This window comes from Pelobates fuscus, chromosome 8 (assembly GCF_036172605.1).
Source record: "Pelobates fuscus isolate aPelFus1 chromosome 8, aPelFus1.pri, whole genome shotgun sequence".
In the NCBI taxonomy this organism is placed as follows: Eukaryota; Metazoa; Chordata; class Amphibia; order Anura; family Pelobatidae; genus Pelobates; species Pelobates fuscus.
In genome coordinates this window covers 134,571,240-134,584,378 of record NC_086324.1, presented here as the reverse complement: position 1 = coordinate 134,584,378, position 13,139 = coordinate 134,571,240, and the positions used below count along the sequence as shown (strand labels likewise).

Genomic DNA, 13,139 nt, shown 5'->3' with positions numbered 1-13,139 from the left:
AAAACATCTTAACTACATTCATACCCACATTCACACAGTACTTTGCAGCTACTTTTTTTTTTCTTTTTGAGGAAGCTCTTTTCTATTTTTTTTTTCCTTTCCCTTTTCCCTCCTCTCTCCCCTTTTCTTCCTCCTTTCTTTTTTCTATCTTTCTATGGCATCAATTCGGTCTCCAATTTCTCCAAATTTATGAGCCAATTTTCCCATTTGTCACGCTCTTTATATTGGTTTTTGATTTTATTCATCCCTATTTCCATTTGAATCTGATATTTTAGTTGCCGAATAAGCTGTATCTTTGGGAAAATTTGTGTCTTTTTCCAGTTCCTAGCAATAATGATCTTTGCTGCTATTAGGCAATGTGTTGTCAAAATTTGGTTCATTCTGCTAAGAGCAGGCCACCTTATATGTAATAACATCATGTCTGGAGTGACTTTTATTCCTATTCCATTTAAACTATATAATAGTGAGTTGGTCATAAACCATAGGGGAGTTACTCTTTTGCAGCTCCACCAAATGTGGAGATAATCTCCTTTCTCTTTGCCGCACCTCCAGCAGAGATCGTTATTATTATTAAACATTTTCGATATTTTTGAAGGGACCAGATACCAGTTATTAATCACTTTAAAGTGAGTTTCTATCAAGGAGAGACAATGTACATATTTGTTTGTTTTAGATATAGCAGTCTATAGAGCATTTCAGAATTTTTTCCCAGCTTTTTATTGCCGTTGGGCGGTTCTCCGTTTTTATTGTATTGCATAATTTTGTACATTTAGCAAAAAGGTTTTTTGAGTCTTTTTTGGTGAATATCACTTTTAACATATTATATAATTCTCCGCTATTTATAAAAATTTTATGTTTCAGATAATTCCTAACTCTCAAATAAGAGAAGACCTCTCTATTCGGGAGGAGAAATGTCCTTGTTAATAGCTCGAACGTCTTTAACTCCCCATTGCATCGCCTTTCTTTAAAAGTAATGTTTTTATTATTTTATTTCATTAATTTATTTCCCTTTTTTTTGCTTTCAATTTGCATTAATCTTATTTTACAAACAGAATTCATGCCTTTCCACAGACATTAATGGTTGACTGAAATTCAAAATTTTTAAATAAATTTCAGATGTACCGAGGAGTTGTGTGAACAAATTTTGGACAAACTGAAAGATTTTTGGAACAAATGAATGAACAAAATGTATTTCCGTGTGCATCTCTAGTTTCCAGCCCTGCACCAATAGAATGTGCATCAAGGTGGCATTTGATTTAAAAAGTGAACTGTAGGGGTTATTGTGCTGATAGTACCACTTTAAAATTACATCTTAAGTACATACCTCAAATCTGTCAAAAGAAGGATGTCACTGATTTATTTTAGAGACTATTTTACAGAATTTGGAAATGTGGACCAAATATGTAAACGTAGAGGTGTCAACAATGGATTGCACCCTAGTTTCCATGGTGACTGCCAATTGTTTAGTGGTTTGCACAATTTTATTAGCATGACGCCATCTGTAAGGTGACATTTAAAAATAGCCATTGCTTTAAAATGTATGTGGCATCTCATAATTGGTTGCACACAGGTGTATGCTAGAAAATAAATACGGAAATAAACGTTAATCTTTAATTTGGTGAACGCATTTAGTATAATCCAATCCACTCTGCATTTTGACTAATTCAATCCAAATTGCGATACTAGGGCTTAAATATCCAAGCTGTGAGTATAGCAAAATTGGAGAATTTCCTCCAAATCACCTGTTTTAGTCTCAATTTTGCCATGCACTAAAACTCACACTTACTTTTAGATGAAATAATATGCCTTATTCTGAGACATGTGGAGCATTGTTGCAGCATCTCTACACATTGTTAATCCAAGAGGAAACACCACATTTAGAATGTGATTTGCTGTTTTATAGAATACCTGTTTAAAATGTTAATTGCTTAATAAATCGACTAAGTCTGTTTGGCAGACACACCTGACATTAACACTGTCTATTCATTTCTTTATGAATGTTATCAGAGGAAAGATGTCAGCAGCTCGTGGAAAGTAATAAAAAAAAAAAAAACACATTAAATGAACACTCCCCAAAAGCACTTCAGCTTGAAAACAGATGTATACTTCTAGCCAAATTTGAGTTGCCACCTTTTTTTGGAGAAAGTACCGGCCATGCTAATTTTAGCACTCAGGGAGTGACATAAGAGAAAAATGATGGAAGTGAAAATTCCCTAAACCACTAATAAACTACTTACAATGTGTGTAGTATGTCTGACTGCATGTGTAGTGTTGTGTATGTGTGGCATTGTATGTATACTTACATAGTACATGGTTACATAGGCTGAAAAGAGACATGCGTACATATAGTTCAGTCTTTCTCACATTTGTTTTTGCTGTTGATCCAAAAGAAGGCAAAAACTATTCCAAAATTGCAACAAACTAGGAAAAAAAATCCTTCTTGACCCCAGAATGGATGTTACATATCTCATTCGCCATATATTTACGAAGACCTGGCATGCTTATGTAAACACATATATGCTGTTATCCATACTATTTCATTCTAAGCCGCCATCCCTGGGAGCATATATCAAGTCCAGCCCCTGGGGCAAATGTTTACCTTTCCTTTGATGATTTCTCACTAGTTATATATTATTAATTTGTACCTAGCTTGGCACTTTGTTATTTAAAAAAAAAAAAGTGCTTTGTTATCACCATGTGTGACAAACACTCCTTTCCATAAACGTTTGCCACAAACTCCTGGAGGAGTGTGGAAGCTGACCTCCTGCCCACCGACTATGGTCCAGGTCTGAGACTGAGAGGGAGTTACCCTGCCCAGCCACCCTTATCCTCGGTGCCGCGGGTTCGGCACTTTCCCTTCTAATAATTTAAGCGAATGCTCGCTCCTTGGCGGCCGATCGCGTGAACAAACCCACAAACGATCCTCAGCGGTACTTAGCCATGGCTATTATGGAACTATTTTCAGCATGAGGACTTCGTGGTTCCCAGTCACCTTGCATCATTTGTGCGAGCAAACCCACGAACGGTCGTCAGCAGTACTGACCAGTACCACCAGGAGAGCGTTTTGTGGAGGGAAGGTGCCTGAGATTAAGAAGAACAAATATTCCCTGAGTGGCATACGTATTTCGGCCGCAGGAGCTCCTGAAATTTGAACAGTCAAAGCACACATTTCTCTGGAACAATTTTGGACATAGGACCATGTGTGCGGCCGGTGGTGTTTCCTCTATACTGCATGGATCTGAGCGCTATTTGGACAACTTGGGTTCTCAGATCAGGGCTGTTCAAGAGGATCAGGGGGATATAGGACATGTGGGGTTACTGTGTGTTTTATTATGTTTTGGGGTACTTTTATGTTATTATGGTTGGCTCTCTGTTTCTGGGAGATAATTAACTTTCTGGTCGTTAACTCAATTATCTCCCAGACACAGATACTACTGGGAGGGGCTTGTATTGTATTGTTTGGAGACCCCCTCCTGGGATATGTGCATAAAAGGCAGAGTTTGGCTCATTAAAATCAATTGTACTCCCAGAACTATGTGTTGTCTAGTTACTGGGAGGGGAAAGGGCTAATCACTGCTCAGTATCTTGTTCCAGTTCATGGAGGATTCAGCGGGGAAAGTCCATGTAAGGACTTTAGCTCCCAGGACTGTGTGTCGTCCAGTCCCTGGGAGGAAATAGAGCTTGTTCCCTATCCTGTTCCAGTACGCAGAGTCTCCAGGAGGACCCCAGTCAAGCCACGCTTGGAACCTTCATATCTGTATATTATACTCTTGCTAATTTGTAAAAAAAAAATGTAAGCATTGCACTGAAAAAAATAGATTTTTTTTTAAAAGACGTAAAAAAGGATGGGAACAAGTTGTGGAAAAGTGAGAGCAATTTTACTATATCCATATACAGCACTGAAACGTAAAGCACGTAACCAACCCTATCTGTGTGTCCCCCTGTCTATCAGGGCAGTTGAAAAATTCTAAATCACAATTTTACTCTAAACAGGCCAATGCATTGATCTTTCCTTAATATCCCAGCCATAACCAGGTACATACCTTTTCCTAATGGCCTGTTTTTATTTGCTCTAGGACAGTTTAATGAGGGAAGAATAGTTTTTTTATTTATACGTCATTCATTTTGATGCTCCTTAAAATTCATTATTAAAAATGACATTTGAAGATAATGGGGTGAAGGGGTTACATTTCAGCGATGCAGGTACAGCACAGAGGCGGACACTGGCTTATTATGTTTTCTTAATGTTGTCAGATCCATCTGCTTTGTCTGGCAACAGAATGTATTATTCCAGTTTTCTACCTTCTCATTTTTGAGCTCATTGTTGCAGCGTGTGACATTATGTATCTCTGCCAGTGCAATCTGTAGCTGAGGGTGGATAGTTGTCATCTCTCTATTAGCATATTACATCTGAAGGGATCTTATTTGCATTCCAGAGACATCATGCACCAGACATGCAGAAACATGGTAGAGATTTTACGTTATAGCCCTGATAATTCAATTCTGCCTCAAATCATATTCTCTCTTGTTTTCTGCAGCAATCCAGATCATAGAGTGAAAACCTGTATTAAACCAGCTGTTGATGTTTTGCAACTCCTATAGCCTTCGAGCAACTCCTTCGGTGCTGAGGGTGATAGGACTTGAAACCTATTAAAGGAACACTATAGTCACCTAAATTACTTTAGCTAAATAAAGCAGTTTTAGTGTATAGATCATTCCCCTGCAATTTCACTGCTCTATTCACTGTCATTTAGGAGTTAAATCACTTTGTTTCTGTTTATGCAGCCCTAGCCACACCTCCCCTGGCTATGATTGACAGAGCCTGCATGGAAAAAAAAAACTGGTTTCACTTTCAAACAACATTTACCTTAAATAATTTTATCTCAATCTCTAAATTGAACTGTAATCACATACAGGAGGCTCTTGCAGGGTCTAGCAAGCTATTAACATAGCAGGGGATAAGAAAATCTTAATTAAACAGTACTTGCAATAAAGAAAGCCTAAATAGGGCTCTCTTTACAGGAAGTGTTTATGGAAGGCTGTGCAAGTCACATGCAGGGAGGTGTGACTAGGGTTCATAAACAAAGGGATTTCACTCCTAAATGGCAGAGGATTGAGCAGTGAGACTGCAGGGGCATGTTCTATACACCAAAACTGCTTCATTAAGCTAAAGTTGTTCAGGTGACTATAGTGTCCCTTTAACTTGATGTGGCATGCAAATTTCCTAACTCTGATCTACACAATTGTGTTAATCATGGATATTGTTATATCCCTAAAATGTCACAGGCTTATTGTCAAAATTTTACTTAATGAACCACGACCCACATTATTTTTATTTTTTTTTAACCATATTTCATACAATCAGTCTCATGTGCTGTAATGAATTGTTTCTATATCTACTATATTGCATTCACTGTGTCTAATCTCCTGTCAAATTTGCCACAGTTAAATCTATATCTTGCCATATTTCATCCAGTGATCTTTGTCATATTTGATCATATGATATCATGTATCAATCTGTATTTTGCTATACAGTATTTCATTGTATGTTCTGTAATTTCCCTAGGATTCTATGACCTCATATATCATTCCATATTTTAGCCCATGATCCCCTAATTTGCTCCATATTTTCTCTGTTCCATTTTAAATGCCTGAACAAAAACAAACATATTAAATAAACAAATAAATAAACAAAAATACATTTAAAATGGCCGACTACCTGAAAGTGTGCAGGGCTAATTTGTTTTTCTCATATTTTTCTTTTTTTAGTCATTCTCTTTTTAAGGTAGATGGATAACATGCTTATACGAGATAACAGTGAAAGAGAGACAATGGTTCCATCACATTTCCTCACTATGCAAATCATGGTTTATTTCATATTTTAATGTCCTAGGCTTCAGATCCCAACATCTCATAACATAACGTACGAAAAGTATGTACTATCGCCTTGCAATAATATTAGCATATTACAAATGAATCAAACACCAACACCAACACAAATCTACCCCACTCCTGAGCAGATATTGGGCACAATGTCCAATATAACACTTTTATATATGATATAGCAGCCATTAAATCTTGTACTCACAACTGTCAGGCTCCATTGGACAGTCAATCCCAAATTTGCTCTATTGAAAACATTAGAGGACGAACCAACAGTGTTAAAATCCAAAAATCCAAAAGCTATATTCACAGTTATAGGAATTTTAACATTTAAAAAGTACAGATATCACTGCATCCCAAATATCAGTACCATCTCAATGCACTCAATATAAGGCTACGTGTTTCGTATTAAAACGATCCCTGATAAAGGATACAGTTTTAATACGAAACACGTAGACATTTGTTGGCCATCATTGTTCTATGCATAGCCCAATACATATCCAATGTGCAATTGCAATGATAATACAATTGACAAAACTACTATTGTCAATGATGCATCATATGGAATCAGATAAATCGATATTTTGATGCCAAATATGACTCGAATCCAATATTAGGCATATGATGGATATGTAAGTGCTCTTGTGCTATTCTAAAAACATGTTCCTGCATAGACAAGAAGTGCAAATCAAGGTGTTAATTCACTTAACTGGGAATAGTGGATCACAGAAAAGTCTCGGTCAATGCAGGTAAAGCTGGGGGGGGGGGGGGGGAAACCTGACAAAGGGAATTATTTTTTAAATCCTCCTGTTTGGCCTGAAACGCATGACTATCTTTTAAAAAAACATCAGATTTTATCAAATCAAATCTGAACGTTGATAGAAAATGTAATTAATTCACTTTTGTAACTAAAAAGATATATAAATTCGTATTGGGAACATAAAGAGTATGTTGTTTCCAAGAAAAAGAATATTAACCCGATGATATAAAATATTAGAACAATACGTTAACGTCCATATCCAAGCTATATTATGCAGGTTTTCCTGCAGTCTATATATGAAAGAGATGTATTGTCCATTTACCTTCTCTCTGGAGGATTAATAATTAGCTCAGATACTTGAAACTGAAATGTACTAAAATCTAAATTAGACTGGGCAAAATATTTTTGGGTTCTTATGCTATGATTTGATGTTAGCTCTTCTTGGATAGGCCTTTATTGGGTGGTAAGCAATTTGTATTTTGTGTTGCAAATGAGTCACCAAGTAAATTTTAAAACTACAGTGCGATATTATTTGATCCTTTACTTGAAATCACTTTTTGTAGATGTAGACATGTTATCGGGTTATGTGAAGGTAAGAACTATGTACCATACTTCATTATTAATGTGGAATTGTACATGCCCCCTTCTGAATTCCTTTCTTTTTACATATTTGTCACACTGTGTGGTTTTAGGTCTGTACAAAAGACAAAAGATATCTAACACCAACTAGTATTTCCGATCATTGGAGGGCAGTTTTTAACATCGCTGTGGATGCATTATGGCCAACTCTTCTTTGCACAAATTGCTGTAATTCATTGACATTAGAGGATTTCCGAGCATGCACTGCTTGTTTACAGACATACCACAGTATCTCAACGGGGATCAAGACAGGACATTGACTTGGCCATTCCAAAAACATGTTTGTTTTCAGTTGTTTTGTGTAGAGCTTACTCTTTGTCGTGCTCCACAAGCAAGATATTCTACTTTAGAATTTTTGATAGAGAGAATAATTCCGCATTCTTTCAATAATGTCAAATCTTCTCTACTCGTAGGCAATCTTGGGAGTCATGTTCTGTTTTACAAAAGATGAGCATGAATTTCTCTTAGGAATGGTTTTCACCTTGCAATTTTTCCCCAGTCTTTCTCATATTGTTGAATCATGTACACTGACACCTCTTTTTATTTTTTTGTTTATTGTCTTTCAAACATTTTTATGGTAATTTTACATTAGACAGGAAGTTGTCAAGTTGTGAAATTAACAAGTTTAGCATTCTGTCCTAAATTCTTTCATGTCAGATTGTGGTTTATAGAATAAAGTCTGAGATTGTAATTGTGCAAAATGTTCTCAACAGTTTATACAATATTGTAATGTATATTATCTAAAATATTTTTTTTTTATTTTTTCCTCCCCAGCCTTGCGTTCTTGGAATGACAACAGTTGCAGTCGTGAATTCCCTTTTGTCTGCAAGATATCCTTTCCCACAAACATGTGATAATGCGATTGTTCGTGTATAGATCATAACATGTAAACCTTACAGAATTATATAATTCAAAATCTACTTTGTCTACATACCATGAAAAATGTTGTTGGCTAGTTAAATGTTTAGCTTATGAGTGTTGCTAGCCTATGCATTTATGTATATATATATATATATATATATATTGCCCTGCCCAGAACTGAAAACACATAGGACACCATGTGAAACTCCAAGATAAAATGTACAGGTCTGCACAACTGATTGATGGAGTTACTGTGGCAATGGTGATTTCAGCAGCACAATAAGCATTCATCGAAATCCTGAACTACTACTATTTTTAAAGGGACATTTTAGGCACCAAAAGAACTTAATCTTTATGACGTGATTGCGATACACAAATGCTGCCTTTTCTTTTAGAGAACGGAAAACATTGCCGTTTTAGTGAAACAGCAATGTTTACAATTATATGATATTAAGCCTCTAATGGCTGTCACACAGACAACAAATTTCCCTTTATGAGGTTCCTGCAAAATACAAGGTCTTTATATTCAGATTCATCACGTCCAGCACGATGATAGTGAACTCTCTTAATGCTTCTTCTAGCTAAACATTGGATTCAGTGCTTCTCTATGAGAAACATCTTATTGGCAGAGCGCAGAGATTACCACGCATGTGCCCTCTGTCCTCAGTGCCTCTCTACGAGAAACATTGAATTGAACATAGTTCATTATTATTGATGAATTCACGGGAAGGGGACAAACTGCACTGTGTGGAATTGATTTTATTGGCATTTATAAATAAAATAAAAATTGAAATGGATTATTCTCCAGTAATCTAAACACTAACACTGTAAACTTAAAACAAATATATCTGTGTTTAATCATAGGAAACTACAAAGCAGTTAATTGTTATGGTGATGACATCAGCAATGCCTGGAATATAAAATCCCAAATAAAATAAATATGAATTAAAAAATTACAAAAATAGTGACTTGGGCCCAAGTACATCCTTGAATCCAGACAAGACTGGATCAAAGTTACCACAAATGACCAACTCTAAGTGTAAGTTGAATGAATAAAACAGGCGAGCAAAGTGGTCTTGGACCCATGTTTGCTTTTAACTTCCTCCACTTCCCCCGTCTATATGTAGGGTAGAGGTGCAAGAACCACTGCTTTGCTTCTTTTACTATTTGTTAAGAAAGCACTTTGAATATTGTGGTCTTTACATTTTCCTCAAAAGACCTAAAGACCCAGGGGTACATCTCCCATAATAGTCCACAACATCTGGAACGTTGAAGGTGCCGATCCCCGATAGAGCGTCATGTCTATCTACAAGGTGACATTTGAGGAAGGGAGAGATATATACATATCTGTATCTCTCATTCCTTGCTGCTATTATCAGATTCCTTTTTCCAGGTTCTGTAGCTCTCGGCAGTTTTATCTGCCAGGAGCTGCGTCACTATTATTCATTCACACAGCAATGGGTTATGGGAAATGGCAGGGTGGAGTGACAAAGGTCCACCTATTATTGTCCCATGTTTTCAAGAACAGGTCCTAATTTGTTCCTAATTTGTCTCTGGTATGTCTTCTGATTGCTAATTTCAATTAAATGTTACCTTTCTTCACAGTAAACTTTATTTTGTTAGGGGTTGCTTCACCTAGCAGTAATGCAGCAGAAAAAAATTATAACTGTATCAGCTGTTTATTGCACGTCATGGGCAATAATGTGAAGCCCAAACCACGTAAAGAGACACTATAGGCATCAAAACAACTTTAGCTTAATGAATCAGTTTTAGTGTATATATCATTCCCCTGCTATCTCACTGCTCAATCATCTGCCATATAGGAGTTAAATCACTTTTGTTTCTGTTTAACCACCCCTTGCCACACCTCCCCTGGCTGTCCCTCATACAGCCTGCCTTAAAAAATTGTTTTATTTTCAATCAAATGCACATTTGCTTTAGATGTTATTATCTCCTGCTCTGTAAATTTAACTTAAATAATAGGAAATATATATAAAAAAAAAAAAGCAGGAGATAAGAAATTCTAGATTAAACAAACTGTGCAATAAATGAACCTAAAATATCTAGGTCCTTTTTCAGGAAGTGTTTACGAAGGCTGGGCCAGTCACATGTAGGGAGGTGTGACAGGGCTGCATTGAGAATTGAGCAGTGAGTCTTCAGGGGCATGATCTACACAGCAAAACTGCTTCATTGAACTAAAGTAGTTTTGGTGACAATAGTGTCCCTTTAAAAGACAAACTTGACTGAAGCTGTGATTGTTCTCTGTGGACCTGCAGCAGCAGGGTAAATGTTACATGATCATTATAAAAGAGGTGCCAATGAAAACACAAATGCATACTAATGATATGCCAGGGATTTTCATTATTTCACCCTTTGGCCCTTTAAAATACCCATCATAGGTTTTTTGCATGTTTATTTTGGATTATTTGTTTGTTTGTTGCATTTAGAAGAAAAATCCTGCACAATATTCATGAGCACATTTCAATCTTTATCTGTTTCTGAAGTGAGATCTGACTTATTAGCTTACTAAAATTCCTAGTAAGTTACTGAGATTTATTTGGACTGTGATGGTTTTATTCACTAAATGGTGAATTGCTGATAAGGGAATTGCAGCTGGGTATATGCCAAATAGCTGAGCTGGAAAAATAACTTTTCCAGCTCATTTTTTGACTGAATAATTCTTTGTTTTGGCCTTGTCAATTCCTAACAGTTAGTGGTTTAATGAATAGCCCTGTGAGAGTCTTTTATCAAGAACGGTTAAAAAAAAAAAATGAAGGTTACTTTATCACTTTAATATATTAATTGCCTGCTATTTCCCTTCTTAGACTGATCAACAAACTGTAGGAAATCTAAAAATGCAACTACTAATAGTATGCTGTAGCAATGTTCTATTCATTCAGCAAAATCTTTTAAACAATATGTAGCAGAGTATTTGCTTTAAGATATGATAATTGTTTTTACATTTTAGAAAATAACCTGCTGTGGTGTAAGAGAGAATGAATAAAGCATTATTGGAACATATTTTATTAAGCCATGTTTTTAATGGCAAGGTACAGATTTATTCAGACTCATGCACATTCCTTACATTATCCAGGTAATAGTTTTTGCACTAAATGCACTTCTTTCTAAACAACTTAATAGGTTACGTTTATTTTAAAGACTTAAACAATCCACAATCGAACAATTCTTCTTATTAATTCATTATTTTTTGTCAGACTTACAATTCACATACCCACCTGCTACCACCCCAAAAAATCCTCCAACCTCCACACTCCCAGGCACACCCTCCTCACTACCACTCCACACCACCCCACCCACCCCACCCTCTTTCCCCAAGCTCCCACCCACTAAACACATTCATACACAGAATACCATTCATACAGATACACTGACACACAGATACAAAGGGGCACACAATGGCACACACAGAAACACAGACACACATGCAGACATATATAGATACATATACACACAGATATACACACACAGTCAAACAAAGAGATACACAGAAACACAGATATACATACAAACAGATACACACACATGCAGATAGATATACAGGCACAAGCAGATAACCAGACACATGCAGATACACAGACACATAAAGACACACATATTCACATACACACAAATGCATACACAGACACACATATTCACATACACACAGATACATACACAGACACACATATTCAGATACAGACACACAGATAAGCATACAGACACACAGATAAACATACAGACACAAAGATATATTTTTGTAGCCACCCCCCTGTTTTTACCTATTAGATGCAGGTGGGTCACTTCCCTGGGGTCCAGTTGCTGACTGCTGTTGGGATTCAAAGTCTCTCACTCTGCACTCTCCTCCTTCCTCCCACGTGGCACTTTTAGTTGGCTAGGAGGAAGTAACCAGCTGTAACTTCCTCCCTGTGCTGACATTATTTGAGGGGCCCAGAGTGCTGATTGGGCCCCTGACTTTAGGCCAGAGTGCTGACTGGGCCGCTGAGGACACAATGCCATCTGGTGGCCCTAAGTGCATGGGCTACCTGATGGGCCTCCTGAACATGATATATAGGCACACGTACAGACATATATGCAGATACACAAACACACAGATAAATACACTGACACACAGTTTCACATGCAGACACACTGTTAAACATATAGACACATGCAGGCACACAGATTCACATGCAGACACACAGATGCACATACAGACACACCTATTTACATACAAACACAAATATATGCATACAGGCACACAGATACACATGGTATGTATGATAGATAGGATATTTTGGGATTCTGTAAGTGTACCTATAATAGAGGACAAAACATAGTGCAAATATTGCTTTAAAATTAAAATGAAGCTTCCAATGATTAGAATGCACTCACATATTCCAGGATAAATAAAGCGTGTTATAGGTGCCTCCCCTTGGTGGAAGAGAAAAAGGGGGGTGTGTTCCTTTAAAAGCTCCCTCCTCGAGTGATAGCCAATGGGGTATCCGGGTCAGCTAGAAGATTCACAGACAGCAGACCAAACGGAGTACTTAAATGGCAATTTATTCACTTGTAGAAAGGTGTATGATAAAAATCATAAAAACAAATTGAGATAACAATGCTGGTCCTACGCGTTTCGTCCTTGTACAAAAGGACTTCCTCAGGGACCTCTTTCAATGATCAATAATCAAGCAGGTACATAAAATCACAGCAGCATCCTAAACATACTAACAATAAAACAACTTATATAGGGCTAGTCCCTTGGAGTCATTGGTGGAATAGTGGGTGTCTTCAAATCCTGCAGTTCTAATTCGTCAGGGTATTCTCCTTCAGGTGTATTCACTTTGCCGAGATGAAGAAAGCCGGGTCCGTTTCCCTTGTCGGCTACTTCCGCATTCGTCATCTGTGACGCGTGCGTCACGTGTGTCATCACGTGATCCTCATGCGTTCCATGCTCGGACCAAAAAAATGGCTGTGCGTTCCACAGCATAGAAAGCAG

General features: G+C 37.1%; 1 protein-coding gene across 1 annotated transcript in view; it reads left to right on the top strand.

The window, feature by feature from the left end:
• The window catches only part of CLEC19A (C-type lectin domain containing 19A), a 35,392-nt gene extending 26,462 nt beyond the window's left edge, over positions 1-8,930 (top strand). Inside the window, exon 5 of the mRNA XM_063428853.1 lies at positions 8,057-8,930. Within this exon, the coding sequence (XP_063284923.1) occupies positions 8,057-8,136 (80 nt within the window). The 3' untranslated portion in view covers positions 8,137-8,930. The remainder of the gene's footprint in view (positions 1-8,056) is intronic.
• Positions 8,931-13,139: the final 4,209 nt, after the last annotated feature.